Here is a 16,983-nt window from a genome sequence, read left to right as displayed (position 1 = left end):
ATAAAGATTGACAACGAACAAGCTTTGGGTATTCAAGTCTTAGAGAGTGCACCGGTAATCGAAGTAGTTGCTGACACAACCTGCACTCAAATAACTAAACGAAGATCAAATTTGAAACAAAAAGAATCCCCAACTACGATATTAAGAGAAAATGCTTCTTTGGATCAAATAAAAGTCGGATCAGTATTTGACAAGAAGAAGAGCATAATTAATTGTTTTTCTAATGTAGCAATCAAAGGACATTTTGAATTCAAAGTTGTTAGATCAAGCTCAACAAGATATTCGTTGACATGCAATGATGATAGGTGTCGTTGGTGTGTGCGTGCTTTCAGAATTAAAGACTCAACATTATTCAAGATAGTAAAGCTTGAGAAAAAGCATGACTGCTCTGTTAACACTAGGAAAGCAGATCAAAGGCATGCTACTTCAAAGTTGATTAGTGGTTACATTATCGATAATCTTCGGGACCCAAGATTTGAAGTTACACCAGCTTTTGTCATGGCAGAGATGCAAAAATTGCATGGACTAGACATTGGATATCACAAGGCGTGGCGTGCTATTCAACATGCTTCCGCTTTAATAAGAGGAAGTCCCGAAGAAAATTATGAATTATTGTGTTCATACTTGTATATGATGACAAGTAAAAACCCGGGAACTTATACTAACATAAAGATGTGAAATTTTAAAGTACTTATTCATTTTTAATTGGAATATCAGGTTGGAACTCCAGAAATAAAGTCACAAGCATTTAACTTTCCAAAGTGAAATTTTCTAAAATTCAAAATAGTTATATCCAAAGACGGATATTAATACCAAGTGAAAATCTAAAAGAAAAGATTTTATATCAATAATATACTCCCTCAGTTCACTTTTACTTGTCCAGTATTCTAAAAATAGATTTTCACTTTTACTTGTCACTTTTAGCATATCAGGAGTGTTGGAATATATACCACAGCGGAAGTAATAACAGAATCTTATTCACGTGTAATCTAAACAACTAGCACGTATGGAGATTTTAGGATTACCTCTTGAAGCGTAAACACAACAAATCTATGTCGTTCTCCAGTTCCTCAGTTGAAAACACACTAGCAGATATTTTCAGTTTCATCATCTAGATGTGCATCTCTAAATTCTCTTTCATACTGACGCTCTGCATGCACATCCATATAATCACGTTCAACACAACCTGCATCTTGGTTGAATATGACAGTACGCTCAGTAGCACGACAATGATCATCAACTCCATATTTTCTAATTGGAACACTAGATTCTCTATCTGTGTTCATCTGATCAGCTTTTCCAAACATGTTCATCAAAGTATCAAGCTTTGATCCTAGAGTTTTCTTTAAATCCTAAGAAAGCAACTAAGTTACAAAGAGAAGGACATGTTTAAAACTTAAGGACATGATTTAAGGACACAAAATCCTAAAGTTGGACTAACTGAAATTACCTTGATTTCGTTCTCAATCTTTTTTTCTGATACAACAATTTTCTGATTAACTCTGGTAACTTCTGCTTGCAAATCCTTCTTAAAACTCTCTGATAATCTCTGAATCAAAAAACATAATATAAAAAAAGGTGTTCGTAAGCAAGAAATAATCAAATAAAAAACTAATACTATTCAAAGGCAGAAACACATACTCTAACAATTTCCTTAAGTACGCCTTCGTCAAATTGTGTGGAAGAAGACCTTGAGCCTTGATCTTGTGAAACTGGCTCCTCCACACAAAGAGGTTGTGTATCTTCTTCTTCCACGGGAATAAAGGGTGACACCTCAATCAAATTAAACACCTATTATATAAGAAAAACTAAACATAAGTATACATAACTAAAACAAATAAACAAAAAAAGAGATAGTAATTACATTAACTTACTTTTTTGTTATGGAAATATTTTCTACAAAGAGCATCAAATTGTGGAGACTTCATTTCAGAATAACATAACATTCGAGGATAACCAACTTCTTTGAAGTTCACAAATTGTTTCTCTTGGAAAATAGGAAGTACTTCCATAATCCAGACACAAAACGCAAAAGGAAAGCCAACTAAAGTGTAGCTATCAATATCTTTTTCTTTCTCTTTCTCCTTCTGAACATCATTCTCATTTGATTTCAAGCAACTCTTCAATGATTTTAATAGCGTCTCATAAGCAAGAGAGCCCCAGTTGAAGGAAGCGCAAAGTGCATCATCGTCAACAATTTTCATTATTTGCTCCGACACATTCCTATTTTTCCTCTTGCCCATCAAAACCGACTCAACAAAATAGAGTGTTGCCAACTTCAAAGCATCATCATCACTGCCAGCAAATGATGAAGTTGTACCATGTGGGCGAATAGAAATAAAACTATACAAATCAGCCAACTCAATTTTGTCCTTTCCAGGGAAATAGACTCTTAAAAGCCTATTCTCTTTCTCATTTAAACCTTTCATGTCAAGCGACGAATAAGACTTCAAACCAGTAATAATATGGAATGCATCACGAGTAAACTTAGTATCGCGGTCAAATACCTTGAAGGTCATCGGATCAGGTTCATTACTAACAATTTCAGAAAGCAATACACAATGCATAAGTTTACCCGAGAACTTCACACTTTGTAATCTGAAGAAGTTGCCAAAAATATTTTCCCTCAATTTCTTCCATTGGCTATTCGACAGAAAACTTTTAATTGTTTCCTTATATTGAAAATCTCCTTTCCAATATACTAGAAAATTACGCCAATCGTCAAAATCAAAAAAATGACCGCCTTCCATTATAACACTAGAAAAGAAGGAAAAACAAACAAAGATTAGGACTTAACTTAAAATTTCAAGTTTAAAAGTTAAGCAAATACAATCCTTAACTTTAAATTTTAAGTGCAAACGTTAAAGAAATACAGCCCTTAACTTATACTTTCAACTTCCAAAGTTAAGGACACTTAGTCCTTAACTTCAAGTTTCATGTGCAAAAGTTAAGGACAATAAGTCCTTAACTTTAAATTGTAAACGCAAAGGTTAAGGAAATACAGTCCTTAACTTATACTTTCTACATCCAAATGTCCTTAGCTTCAAGTTTCATGTGCAAAAGTTAAGGACAATCAGTCCTTAACTTTAAATTGTAAGTGCATAGGTTAAGGAAATACAGTCCTTAACATATACTTTCAACATCCAAAGTTAAGGACACTTTGTCCTTAACTTCAAGTTTCATGTGCAAAAGTTAAGGACAATCAGTCCTTAACTTTGAATTCCAACTACAAAATTTAATGTCGTTTCTTCTTTACATTTAATGAACACAGTTAACTGAAAATTCATAATCAGTAAGCTTATGAATTTCTACGACTATTTTTATGAAATATACCTACATAATCAAATATATTGAATCAACCACAAACACATTTCAAATTTCACACACTAAAAATTTATCAAAAACAGAATCACACAAAATATACTACACTGAATCAACATATAATGCTAATTTTTGAAATTTCACACATACTTCACACGGCATTGAACCAACTTACAAATAAAGAAAAACAAAGATGACGGAGAAGATGACGGAGAAGATGAAGGACAGAAGATGACGAAGAAGATGAAGATGAAGATGGCGGAAGATGACAGAGAAGATAAATGAGCAGAAGTTTAACTGAGATTGCAGTTTGCATACGAGGAAGATGAAGAAGCGCAGAACTCTGAACGAATGAAATAAGGGTTTTCGTCGATTTTGGGATTATACAAGAAATAGAGAAAGGGTAATTGTGTCTTTTCCCCCTTAGTAGTGGCTATTTTTGATAAGCATTTTAAATAGTGGATAAAAATTAAATACACCCTTATTTAGTGGCTACTACACGCCATTTTCACGGTAAAATTTGCTTAAACCCAATCATTAGAGCTTCCACGAATGCATGTGGGCCGAGACTTTCCGACGAATACGATCCAGTCACTATGAAGACTGAAGTAATCCCATTCCAGTATCTAGCCCAAGCCCATGACTACATTATCCAATCTTCATCTTCTCACCAAATTGCCACCTTCAAAATTTCTCAAACCCACTGCAACTCCAGAACTCCTTCACTTCCCTCCCCCTAGCAATGCTCCAAACTTCCACGCACCACCACTTTCCTCCTCAGCTCCTCCCTCGTCATCCTCTATGCCTCCGTATATCACTTATAATCTCCGCCCACCGCCGCCCTTTACTCCGCCACCAATCTTATACCCATATACGCCTCCGAGTCTCCAGCTGTACAAAGAGTTCTAGCAAAAATACAGTGGCTGAGCTAGTAAAAGCAGTTGATGGTCAAAAAGCTAATGACCAACAGCAACAGCAGGTTAAAAGGCCTTACCCATTTCACGAAATTGAACCAAAATGGCAACACTATTGGGAAGAGAATAAGACATTTCGAACCCCTGATGAGATTGATACTTCAAAGCCCAAATTCTATGTTCTTGATATGTTTCCTTATCCAAGGTTCATACTTTTATCCCACTCTTTCAACTTCAGTTTGCTATGTGCCAAGGATTGACTATAGACTAGCATTTTTTTAATACTCTCTCTATCAGTTTTGCAAAGTCGAACCTACAAAGTTATCTTGAATTTGGACATTGATCATCTTTGTTCGATTCTGTACAATTAGACAGAAATTTAAATAAAAGTTAGTGTCTTTACATATCTCCATGTCCGGAATCCTAGAAGTAATACTTTTAGACCAACTTCAAAATTTGAATCCTAACACACTAAAATTGTAATATGTTTGAGTTATAAAATAGAAATACAAAGTTCTCAAAAAGTTAGTGTTACCTTTCTTGTTTTCATACTTGTAACTTATAGCATTAATATTCCTTACAAGACAAAGACAATAACTTAACAGAGGACATCAAGCAACATTTAATTATAATGGAACGAGTTATTTCAAGTTAGTAAAATGTTAGCGATGTGTTTAGAATTCTGTATCTTGTTATGGTTGTAACTAATCTTATCAACAAATATGATGTCGGGATCAACTTCCGCGCGCCTCGTCCATTACTCTTCAAAATTCCTGCCGCACCCGTGTCCACCGTGTTGGGTTTATGTCATATATATATATATTTTCTATTACGCGAGATATCTTATGAATAAAATATTGGTATTTGTAAAGAATACAATTTTGTTAGTTTTAGTTCAATAAATTTAACTAATCGAAATACACTTTATATGGCGTAATATACATTTATTGGCTGTATCCCAGCACCCGTACCTGCACTCGGATCCATACCCCCTAACCCTAATATACAATTAACGCTAGTGGTTATCAATGGTGGTGGTAGGTGGTGGTTGACAGTGATGGTGGTGGTAGCTGGCGGTGGTCGTGGATAGAATTGAGGTGAAATGTCATTTTCGGAAAAATCTTTAACTGTATAGCCTCTTAATTATTTTAAGACTCTATTCAAGATTTGGATGATTCTGGTCTATTCAGACCCATCAAGTGGTTAAATCTTAAAAACAACATTTGCACTTAATGGTTTGAGGTTCGAACCATTCAGATTCAGACCTCGATCAAGTGCAAACGAGGCTTAATCAACTTTAGGTATATGCATTACCAATTGCTTGACTTGGCTTAGATGAACTGCTAACAACTTCGGTTATACCCTTTCCAAGTTCAAATGAAGTATAAAGTTGCTGCTGCTGCAGTGCAGCTAATCTCTTATTTTTCTTATAGTATGACTCCCCTGCTTAATGTCAACACAGTCGTTTCCACTATGTTGATAATACCAACATTCATAGCATTTAATTTCCTTGAATCTGTTCATAAATTTATTAATACAGAAGCCACAGAATAATCCATGGTCCACGATTGTCCAGATTAGATATAGTATGAGACCTGCCAATGATGATTACACTCATTGAATACAACCATATACTGACTGAATGCTCTAGTTCTCCTAGATCCAAGTGCACTTTCTGCACAAGTGCAAAATTTCCACAGTCAGTTACTGAAAGGAATATGTTGGTGTAGATAGTTGACAAGCAATTGTGAACTTGCCAATTGACCTTCTGTTCTTAGGACTTACAATTTTCAGTCATTGAGGTTGGCACTTGTAACTTTTGGCCATTGAGATAGGACAAACTTTTCCTTTTGCATGAGGATCTGTAGTCGCGGTCTATTAATGTTTAGTTTGATGCTATTTCTTATCCTTGCAGTGGAGCTGGTTTGCATGTTGGACATCCACTTGGATATACTGCAACAGATATCCTTGCTAGATTTAAACGCATGCAAGGTTTCAACGTATTGCATCCAATGGGATGGGATGCATTTGGTTTACCTGCTGAACAATACGCTATTGAGGTAAGTTTTCAAAAGTCACTGTTTTCAGTTTAATATTTGCAGGTATCTAACTTTCTCCTTCCCTTTGACAGACAGGCACACATCCAAAAATCACAACTTTGAGGAATATTAGTCGTTTCCGCTCGCAGGTACCTGCTGCTTTCTTTTGTTTGGAATTCTATGTTCGGTGTTTACTTTAAGGTTGTAAATCATATCTAAGAGCTCCGAATTTCTACCCATGAAATCAAAACACTATTTTTTTTTTTTTTTGCATTCCTAGTTCAAGAATCAAGTTCACTGTCGATGGCCATAACTTTGTGCTATTTTCGTGTACGTATGTGTGATATTCCAGTTTAAATGAGACTGGAAAATCCACAACTTATCTGTATTTAATTTGGAAGAGCACCACTGGGATGATGCTTTTTCATGATAGTGTTTAGGAGGTGCATGCTTTAAAAGAAGACGGTCAGAAACAGTTAAAAGTCCTTTGTCCAATTAGCTATGTGGGTGAACCATGATACATGAATTCAGGTCTTTGCCACTTGGCTGATTGCTACAATTATCTCGTACCCATCCATCCATGAGCCTGCTGTTATGCCCCACCATCTGTTAGTCCCGTTACTTTTCCTCCAATTCCTCATATTAGCTGGTTCGATTCAGCTGATATTTATATGGCCATCTGCCCTAAGTGCCTGTAAGAAAAGGACCGGACGCTTTCCCTGCAAAATTCAGAGCATTTAAATTGTCATAGTTGGAGTTTATTTGCTAATTTATGCGACAAGAATGTTTCATTTTTCAGTTATTTAATGAGATTTTGATCTCTTGCTATCTTTTGTTGTATAGGATGGTGCTTGAGAAATGTCACTTTGCTAATATCTATATTGATTTCTAGCTTAAATCTCTAGGCTTCTCTTATGATTGGGATCGTGAAATTTCTACGACAGAACCTGATTACTACAAATGGACTCAGTGGATATTTCTTCAACTTATGAAGAGAGGACTAGCTTATCAGGTGAAGTTTTCTGAACTTCATTTTTATAACTCTCAGTAGTAAGCTGAAGTAACCTTCGTCAACTTATCAAAGTTCTTTGAATCCAATATTTAGGCTGAAGTGCCTGTCAATTGGTGTCCGGCACTTGGCACTGTCTTGGCAAATGAAGAAGTGGTTGATGGTGTAAGTGAAAGAGGGGGGCATCCAGTCATCAGAAAGGTAGGCGTTCATATACTCTGTTACATTTTGAGCTAGGAATTTCTCTGAAGAACCGCACTTTTGTTAATTCAATGTCTAGTCCTTATTTTCATGGCCTGGATGGTTTCATGATTTTACAGTACATTGTTTATTGCCAAGCAGCCTATGCGGCAGTGGATGTTGAGGATTACTGCTTATGCTGACCGTCTTCTTGAGGATTTGGATGATCTAGACTGGCCTGAAAGTATAAAGGAAATGCAGAGGAATTGGATTGGGAGATCAGAAGGAGCAGAATTGGATTTTGTTGTCATAAATGGTAACGGTCAGGAAGAAGAGAAAAGGATAACAGTTTATACAACAAGGCCGGACACTATTTTTGGTGCAACGTATGCATTTTGCTTTTGACATCTTATCATCAACTCTCTTTTTTTCAGACTACATTTCACATGTCTCTAATCCATCTTTTTGCTGTGCAGATATTTAGTCCTTGCACCTGAGCATCCGATTCTGTCATCAGTTTTATCTGAAGCACAGAGTAAACATGTATGCTCTTCTGACCCTTGATCTTATTAATCTCAAAATGCTGTTTGTTCTAGTTCTTTAAGCGACGGCGGATGTGAGACAGGTAGAGGAATACAGAGAACTTGCCATTAGAAAGAGTGACCTTGAGAGGACTGAGCTTCAAAAGGAAAAAACAGGTGTCTTTACCGGGTGTTATGCAAGAAATCCAGCCAATGGACAAGCTATTCCTATTTGGGTTGCTGATTATGTCTTGGGAAGGTTGTCTGCCTTCTTTTTTTCTCTTCTCCTAAATTTAACTAGCAAGATATGTCCTATGAGTCTATGACTACATTAATGCTCTTGTACTGAATGAGCACCTAATACCACACGTGACATAGTTTTTGGGGTTTTAAAGTAGTTTACCAATTCTGATGCAGCTACGGCACAGGAGCAATAATGGCCGTGCCTGCCCATGACACACGCGACTATGAATTTGCTGTGAAGTACAGTATCCCAATTTCTTGGGTTGTAAAACCAGATGATGGCGATGGTGGCAATTTTGAGAGACCATATTCAGGTGAAGGAACTATGATAAATGCATCAAGTTCAGAGTCAGGGCTTGACATTAATGGTTTGCCTAGCAAGGACGCTGCTTCAAGAGTCATTCAATGGCTTGAGAAAAGTGGAAACGGGAAGCAAAAGGTAACTTCCTCTGATTTATGAAGGATACCTCTTTAGCTTGTATATCTCAGTTTTTTAGAGATGATCTTAAACAGAATTCTGAGGTCAAGTAAGAAGGAAGCAATTCTCATTTCTACTTCTTATAAGATTTACTTATTGCCAGATTTATCTTGCTTCAGGTAAATTACAAGTTAAGGGACTGGCTTTTTGCTCGGCAACGCTATTGGGGGGAGCCTATTCCAGTTATCTTTTTGGATGACACAGGAGAAGGTATTCCAGTTTCAGAAACTGAGCTGCCCCTTACCCTTCCTGAGTTGGATGATTTCACTCCCACAGGGACAGGGGAGCCACCTCTTTCCAAAGCAGATTCTTGGGTATGTCTTGCCTAATGTGTGATGATCAACTGGATAATCATTGTTTCCTTGTCATATGCTACTTTTCTTTTGCTTTTGGTTCTTCCCTATTAGGCTTACCATGCTTCATGTAATAACATTCACTATTTTGGCTGAACAATTTGTCAGGTTATAACCAAAGATCCTTTATCTGGAAAAGCTGCTAGACGAGAAACAAATACCATGCCCCAGTGGGCTGGTTCTTGCTGGTAATTAACTATGTTTTTTCTTCAATACTGGGAGTTCAATTCTTTTGAAGGGGAGCCTTGAAGCAACGGTAAAGTTGCCTCCGTGTGACCTATAGGTCACGGGTTCGAGCCGTGGAATCAACCACTAATGCTTGCACCTGGGTAGGTTGCCTACATCACACCCTCTTGGGGTGCGACCCTTCCCTGACCTTCCGTAAATGCGGGATGCTTGGCTGCCCTTTTTTACAGGGAGTTTAATTCTTTTCACGATTTCTCCACCTAAAGAGACTTTGTACTTTACTGTCTTTTTGTTCTTTTATTTGTGTTTTGTACTTTTGTTGTCATTTGTCAAAAGGGAGTAAACTATAGTTTTTTTTGTGTGGCTGTTTTGGGGCAAGAGCATGATAATATGAACAAGAGCATGGAAGATTATATCAAGGCAAAGCAGATGGGGAGGAACTTCACTCTGAACTTAAACAACTTATCACCCAAAAAAAGATAGGAAGGAACTTTACTCTGAACTTATCACCCAAAGAAGAAAAGAAGATAGGAAGTACTTTACTCTGACTTTCTTGTTCATTATCCATTGGTGGTTGGCTGGGTGCATAATTTGTCACCAGTGGTTATGGAAGTAAAAAAGCATATGCTTATCTACTCCATTTCGAAGAGGAGAGTACCCGGTATTCAGTCTCAAAATCTGCCTTTTTACTACTGGATGGAAAGTAAAAATAAGGGAAGCAAAGAATCAATTAGTTATTTATTATGATGTGTAATTAAACTGATCTTAGATTCTATGCAAATTCCACCCTTCTAGGACCTGTGTTCTAAGGATGAAACCTTCTTTACTTTTAAGTTTCCTATGGACATGTCTGATATATATCTTGCTGCTTCTAGTTGAACCATGTCCTCCATTGATATCCAGGTACTATCTAAGATTTATGGACCCAAAGAACTCCAGTGCATTGGTTGACAAGGCAAAAGAACAGTGAGTGAGCACTTTCTCTACGTACAGTCAGTAGTTCCATTTTTTTCCTGGCATTGATTTTGTTATACATAATATTGTGGAAAGTTAGAATTTGGTGTTTCAAAGTTCTAAGCATCCGTTGGCTTTTTTTTTCCTATAGGTACTGGAGCCCAGTTGATGTGTATGTTGGTGGTGCTGAGCATGCTGTTCTTCATTTACTTTATGCCAGGTTCTGGCACAAGGTTAGAGCTTCAAATACACTTGTTACAAATAAAAGGAATTCTCCCAGTTTCAAGCTTTGGTTACCCTTCTTTAGCTACTGCAGATGGTGTCACTATTCCAGTTAATACATGTGAGCCAAAAATTTCTTTTTCTTCCCTTTGTCACCTATTTATGGGTGGTGAATCCCTTCGCTAACCTAAGTTGGACTTCAATAAATTGTTAGACAAGCCAAGTGAAAAGAATCTTCTTCTAGTCTGAGTATACATGTGGAAAAATAGATGAGGTAGGACAGAGAAACCAAAAAAGGCAAGTTACCTTCTCAAAAAAAAAAAGGCTTAACAAGCAAGAGGAATGCCCTCTTTTTTGGTCCTTCAGAAGAGCAAATCAATTCACAAGAGCATGTTATATTTCTTCTCTAATGTTTCTATTAAAAATCCTGACTAGGTTCATTATTGCAGGTTCTCTATGACATAGGTGTTGTGTCAACAAAGGAACCATTTAAGTGTGTCATAAATCAAGGCATCATCCTTGGTGAAGTAAGTTGATTTGCTTGGTCTTGAAAGTCCATTTTTTGATTGCCTGTCTTTAATTATCAAGGTGGCAGGTTCAATATACAGCATGCAAAGATGACAAAGGAAACTTGATATCAGCAGACTCTGTCGCTGAGCTGGCTGAGTACAACCAAGAGAAAATACCTGAGGAAAAGGTTTATTTATATACTGATTATGCGCAATTACTTAAATCTTTTAGCATCATTTTATGTTAGTTTTAGCTTTCAGAATGTAATTCATCGGTTTGAAACTGTATTTTGATGGTGAACAGGTCATGAAATCTGGCGACTTCTTTGTATTGAAAGATAACCCCAATGTTCGCTTGATTGCCCGAGCTCACAAGATGAGTAAAAGTAGGGGAAATGTCATCAATCCTGATGATGTTGTTTTGGAGTATGGTGCAGATTCTCTGCGCTTATATGAAATGTTTATGGGTCCATTAAGGTAGCGTCTCCTGTCCTTATCTTTTCTTTTGCTTTTCAAAATTTTTGTTTATTGTAATATATGTACACAACCATTTCAAAGTTGTATCCGCACGGTTTTTCTTCTAGTGCATAATTTACGTCTTTATTATGTCCGATAGAGACTCGAAAACATGGAATACAAGTGGTATTGAAGGCGTTCACCGTTTCCTTGCAAGATCTTGGAGATTGATTGTTGGTTCACCCTCGCCCGCTGGTTCATATCCGGATGGAACTTCCACAGTTGATGAGAAACCTTCAATTGAACAACTTCGTTCTTTACACAGATGCATTGATAAGGTAGTACTGCTTATTGGTCATGGCTGGCATGTATTCTTTAGGATTGAATATTGTTGGAATGTTAATGCCCTTCCTATTATTACACGGCAATCATTAATTTGCGAGTTGGTTTCACATAACAGGTAACTGAAGAAATTGAAGGAACTCGGTTCAACACTGGAATTTCTGCAATGATGGAGTTTATTAACGCAGCATATAAGGTTTCTTGTTCTCCTTTTACACTTTCCTCATTTCTCCCTCACTGCTCAAAGAATAGGTAAAAAAGGAAAAAAGAGGGGATATCCACACTTTGATCCTTTTTTTTTCTAAACTTTTGTCAGTCTGTTGGAGCAGTTTTTAAGGAAGTAAAGGGAAAAGTCATATCACTTCAATCTTAATTGTCAAAATTTTCAAAATTGTCAAACTTGGGCAGGTTGAGAGAGCAGCTTAGTCCAAATATCTAATGTCCTTGTAAGAGTTAATTGCATAAGGGAAGAGATTGCAGTCTCCTCTTCTAGGCAAAAAATACAAAATTGATGAACTACTCCCAAGAAACTTCTCTAGCTCATCTCTTTCCCTGTTAAATTACAATTTCCAATTGATTGCTTGTAGACTTCACTGACAAAAAAGAGCAGCCTGGTGCACTGAGCTCCTGCTATTCACGCGCATTTCTGCAAGAGGTTATTTAGTAGATTCAGTGAAATGAGATCAAATTAGACACTTGGTTCTTCTTCCACAGAAAAAATAACGAAAATGATAAAAAAGGAAACAGAGAGTGATGTAGCTAAATGAAACTCCTTGCAAGTTACTAGTTTCTTATAGCATTTTAATGAATCCTTTTGATCGCATGTTTTTAGTGGGACAAACTTCCGAGATCAATTATTGAAGCATTTGTTTTGCTGCTCTCACCGTATGCACCTCACATGGCGGAGGAGCTCTGGTCTCGTCTGGGACACTCAAATTCCTTGGCATATGAGCCCTTCCCTAAGGTGAGCTTTTCCTTGATCCTAGATTTTTACTTACTTTATTCCTTTCTCCCCCATTCTACCTGTTTGACAGACGATGGATCACTTGTCTTTTTCTAGTCTCTTTACTGTTGCTAAAGAAAAGGGAGCTAAGTTACAAACATCCTGCCGGAGAGCTGCTCGTTATGTACATATTTAGTCGTCCAGTTTTCTTGAAAAACTGCAGGAGTCCATTTTCAGCAAATATTCCACATAAGCAGGCTAAAACATATTTATTTTTGAAAGTTATGAATGCCTACTGTTGTCTATAGTGGCTCGAGAGACTAATTAAATTTATGGGAATACTGAAAACTCATGAACATCTTACTTTATCAAAAAGAAAAAAGGCTCATGAACATCTTGAATCATTGAATTGGGTGAAACGTTAAAACTGATTTACGGTTATAATGACAGGCTGATGCTGCCTATTTAAAAGAGAGCACTGTAGTCCTTCCAGTCCAAATAAATGGAAAGACTAGAGGTACCATACAGGTCGAAGAAACATGCACAGAAGAGGAGGCCTTTAGATTAGCTTCACTTGATACAAAACTATCCAAATTTTTGGATGGAAAATCTATTAGGAAGAGAATTTACGTCCAAGGAAAAATTCTGAACATCGTGATAGATGCACAGAAAAAGGTTAAGGTAGCTCAATAGTAGCTGATACAATGCCTGGAATCCCTATACATTGTGTTACGTCATAACAGTTGATGGATTAACAACACCGTGGAATAGCAGCTATGGCTTCTGTACCATACTTCATTTATTGTACAATAGTTAAGAGAACAATAAGCTTGCGAGCAGTGGAAGTGGAATAGGCTTTGTTGTATAGTAGAAAGAGAGGGAAGGGTACACAACATTGGTTAATCTATTAGTTGTGTGTAGCATATGTTCGTTATATGTACCATTGTACTCAAATAAGCTGTTCTTGTATTTATATATGAAGATTTCTTCACAGAAATCTCACAAGTCACAACTTCAATGAACAAATAATATGGGGAATAGATGCATGATTCGCACGGTTAACTTAAAAATTTGGATGTGTCTGTTGGAAATTGGAATAAGGAGGTGTTGTCCTATGTGATAACTTAAATTCTTAAAACTCATCTAATTTTATATCGTTGTGACTTGTGAGGATTTGTGCATGTGCATCCATTCAACTCTTGACAAATTTCAGAATTTCTCCTAATTCCATGAAGGAAAAGTACCTACTCTTATATACTTACTGCTTACTGTTTGGAATATCTTCAATTTGATATTTCTGATTCAGGATTTTATAAAAACTACACTACTATTTATGCATATGGAATATATTATTGTACTGTTATAAATAAAGACTGTAAAGTAAATAAATCAAAGACAAGTATAGGGAGAGAGATTGATATATTATTGAACTTTCAAACTGATGTACATAATAAACTGAAAACTCCTCTATTTATAGAAGAAATGAAGCAGCTGCAAGGATTTTCAGGAAGCAGCTGCGAGGCTTTTCTTCAGCTGCTTGTCAGTTGTCTGCATGAGCTGCTTGCAACCTGCCTGTTTAATAAGAAGCTGCTGCAAATCATTTCATTGAGTTGCTTGCAACCTGCCTGCATCAGCTGCTTGTAGATAAATTTCAACAGAGTACTAAATGGATAATCTTCTTCCGGAAGATTATATATAGCGGTGTAATAAATGGACATCCACAATATAATAATTTCATAACACTCCCCCTTGGATGTTCATTAAAAGATAATGTGCCTCGTTAAAACTTTACTAGGAAAAACCTAGTGGGAAAAATCTCAGTGAAGGAAAAAGAGTACACATATTTAGTAATATGCATTTCTAGCTGCCTCATTAAAAACCTCATTGGAAAAAAAACTTAGTAAAGGAAAAAGAGTGCAACCCGTATTTCACTCCCCCTGATAAAAACTTTGTTTCAAATATTTGAGTCTCTACATTCCAATATTGCATAACATCTTCTCAAAAGTTGAAGTTGGCAAAGATTTAGTGAACAAATCTGCCAGATTGTCACTTGAACAGATTTGTTGCATATCAATGTCACCATTTTTCTGAAGATCATGTGTGTAGAATAATTTTGGTGAAATGTGCTTCGTTCTATCTCATTTTATAAATCCTCCCTTCAATTGGGCTATGCATGTAGCATTGTCTTTGTAGAAAATTGTGGATCTTTTGTCACATTCCAAACCATATTTTTCTCGAATGAAATGAAGCTGCTACTGCAAGCTGTTGTGTAAGCTGCTGTGTAAGCTACTTGTAAGCTGCTACTGTAAGCTGATGTCTAAGATGCTTGTAAGCTACTACTGGAAGCTGCTATGTAAGCTTCTTGTAAGTTGCTTGTAAGCTGCTACCGTACCAGATATAGATAATCTTCTGCCGGAGGTAATATTTATCCATAACGGACTACTGAAATAATAAGCTTCTTCAGGAAGCTTATTTCCAATAGAGTACTAAATAGATATTCCAGAATTCAGGGATCTTAGTCCCAACTTTAGCCGGTATAACTAATTTATTATGAGAACAAGCAGCACAAGAGAATTCTTGAAGAATCTTCTGGTTCTTCAGTATATGCTTATCAGAATTGTCAAATAGCTCATTTAAAAATAGTAAATGAAAGCTTCAAGTTTTTCATGACATGTGCTATCTCTTAGTAAACTTCTAGTTTACTATGGCATAAACTTTTGCATTAGTAAACTTCTGGTTTACTATGATACATGATGTAGTATAAATTAAAGAATAAGGCGGGTAACTTCTCATATACATATTATTTTACCCCCTATGATTGTGGAAACATGAAGATTTTCAATCATTCAGTCATATGTAGTCTCAATATGATAGTCATTTGTATTAGTAAACTTCAAGTTTACTACAACATATGTTTTGACCATAATCATATAATATGAATGACATGTTTGTATATAAGCTCTTCAAGAGCCTTCATTCATTATCCATAATCTAATATTTATCAGATACTAGTGGTGTCGTATGTCTTCTAGACAAACAATTAGCTCTTCAGGAGTTGTTAATATATTTTGTACTATCAAATATTACTCAGACACTTCTGGTATCATGAGAGAAAATCATAATCAAATGAATATTATAAAGAGAATTCTAAATTTATGAATGTAAGAAATTAAGAATTTCAGTATTTCTATCACCAACTTTGTGACAAATATCTCCTTCAGAGAGAAGCGCCATTAACATCTGAATATTTTATATCAAAGCGGTAACCACATAGTCATTACATCCTTCAGGGAAAGATACACGAGTTGTTATTTTCTTCGGGGAACTCGATAACTAACCATAACATATTAATGTGGTTGTAGTAGAAAGCATTCTACAAGAATACTTTTGCCTTGGAATGATATTTAATAAAATTATCCAAGATATTTTACGTACAACGGGTACGTGCGACAATAGTCTTTATGCCACAAAAATAAGATTTATATCCTTTGTTATTCTACCTCTTCAGGAGGTGAGTTGTGTTGTTTTTTCATTCACTCCAGGGAATGGAAATGTGCTTCAGAAATAATTTTGAATAGCTTATTATTTTATTTAAGCACAGTAAGACACAGTTTCATAATATTTTTCTGATTCAGGAGAAAATTTCAATTGTGTTACTTCTTCAGGAGCAAATTTAAAATATGAAAAATTGAGTATATATTCTCTCAATCATATTACCTCTTCTGGAGGTGAGCGGTAATATATTTACATCAATAGCGCGCTTATATTTATGACTTTATTAATATTGTCACATTCACTTCAGGGAATAGACTAATATTTATAAAAAATTCTCATCCTTCAGGAAATCGAACATAATTATCTAAACGCGCATTAATCACATCAAATTGTGATGCTTCAACTTCTTTTGAAATATTTACTACTTCAGGAGCAAATCGAGGCGAACATGTAATATAGAGAATATTTATGAGCTTATCTTTAATTGTAACCATAGAAAGTCTAAATTATTATTTCTGGTGGTCATAAGCAATATATCACTTCAAGTGGTTAACCAATTTAGTTACAATTAGACTATATAAAATATATAATCACTTCTAGTGATCTTAGTTTCTCATGAACTCTACTAGAGTTCAAGCAATGCTCTGCAGGAGCAAATTTGGTGCCTCCCAAAATATTTATCACTCCTAGTGATAATAGGAAGATTGGATGGATTTAAGAAAAATCACCTTTTGGATGTGAAAAATCCCTTTCAATTGTTAGCTATAACCATGCACTGATGCAATATTTCTCGCTTACATGTTATACACGTTTGCTCT

General features: G+C 36.0%; 1 protein-coding gene across 2 annotated transcripts; it reads left to right on the top strand.

The window, feature by feature from the left end:
* The first annotated feature begins 3,994 nt into the window (after positions 1-3,994).
* Positions 3,995-13,667, top strand: LOC107832508 (leucine--tRNA ligase, chloroplastic/mitochondrial). 2 transcript variants are annotated; one of them, XM_016660365.2, is made up of 20 exons: positions 3,995-4,440; positions 6,151-6,295; positions 6,367-6,423; positions 7,167-7,286; positions 7,380-7,484; positions 7,626-7,849; positions 7,940-8,006; positions 8,089-8,243; positions 8,402-8,666; positions 8,825-9,019; positions 9,167-9,246; positions 10,148-10,210; positions 10,350-10,431; positions 10,870-10,947; positions 11,016-11,117; positions 11,234-11,406; positions 11,603-11,723; positions 11,846-11,923; positions 12,560-12,691; positions 13,121-13,667. In XM_016660365.2, exons 1-20 carry the CDS (start codon positions 4,064-4,066, stop codon positions 13,361-13,363), a joined length of 2,862 nt encoding a protein of 953 aa, XP_016515851.1. In that variant the 5' UTR covers positions 3,995-4,063; the 3' UTR covers positions 13,364-13,667. The 2 variants fall into 2 exon arrangements, with proteins under 2 accessions (XP_016515851.1, XP_016515850.1); XM_016660364.2 differs by having other exon boundaries at positions 11,546-11,723.
* The last annotated feature ends 3,316 nt before the right edge of the window (positions 13,668-16,983 follow it).

Source organism: Nicotiana tabacum, chromosome 3, assembly GCF_000715075.1.
Source record: "Nicotiana tabacum cultivar K326 chromosome 3, ASM71507v2, whole genome shotgun sequence".
NCBI lineage: Eukaryota > Viridiplantae > Streptophyta > Magnoliopsida > Solanales > Solanaceae > Nicotiana > Nicotiana tabacum.
Note: the sequence above shows the minus strand (reverse complement) of the source record. Positions and strands in the feature narration are given on the sequence as shown.

Excerpts from the sequence above, each read along its gene's own strand:
- LOC107832508 (XM_016660364.2), top strand. The coding sequence starts at position 4,064 with ATGCTCCAAACTTCCACGCACCACCACTTTCCTCCTCAGCTCCTCCCT. Across the intron at positions 10,948-11,015 it reads AAGGCATCATCCTTGGTGAA|GTTCAATATACAGCATGCAA; the intron begins GTAAGTTGATTT and ends TCAAGGTGGCAG. Across the intron at positions 11,924-12,559 it reads TTATTAACGCAGCATATAAG|TGGGACAAACTTCCGAGATC; the intron begins GTTTCTTGTTCT and ends GCATGTTTTTAG.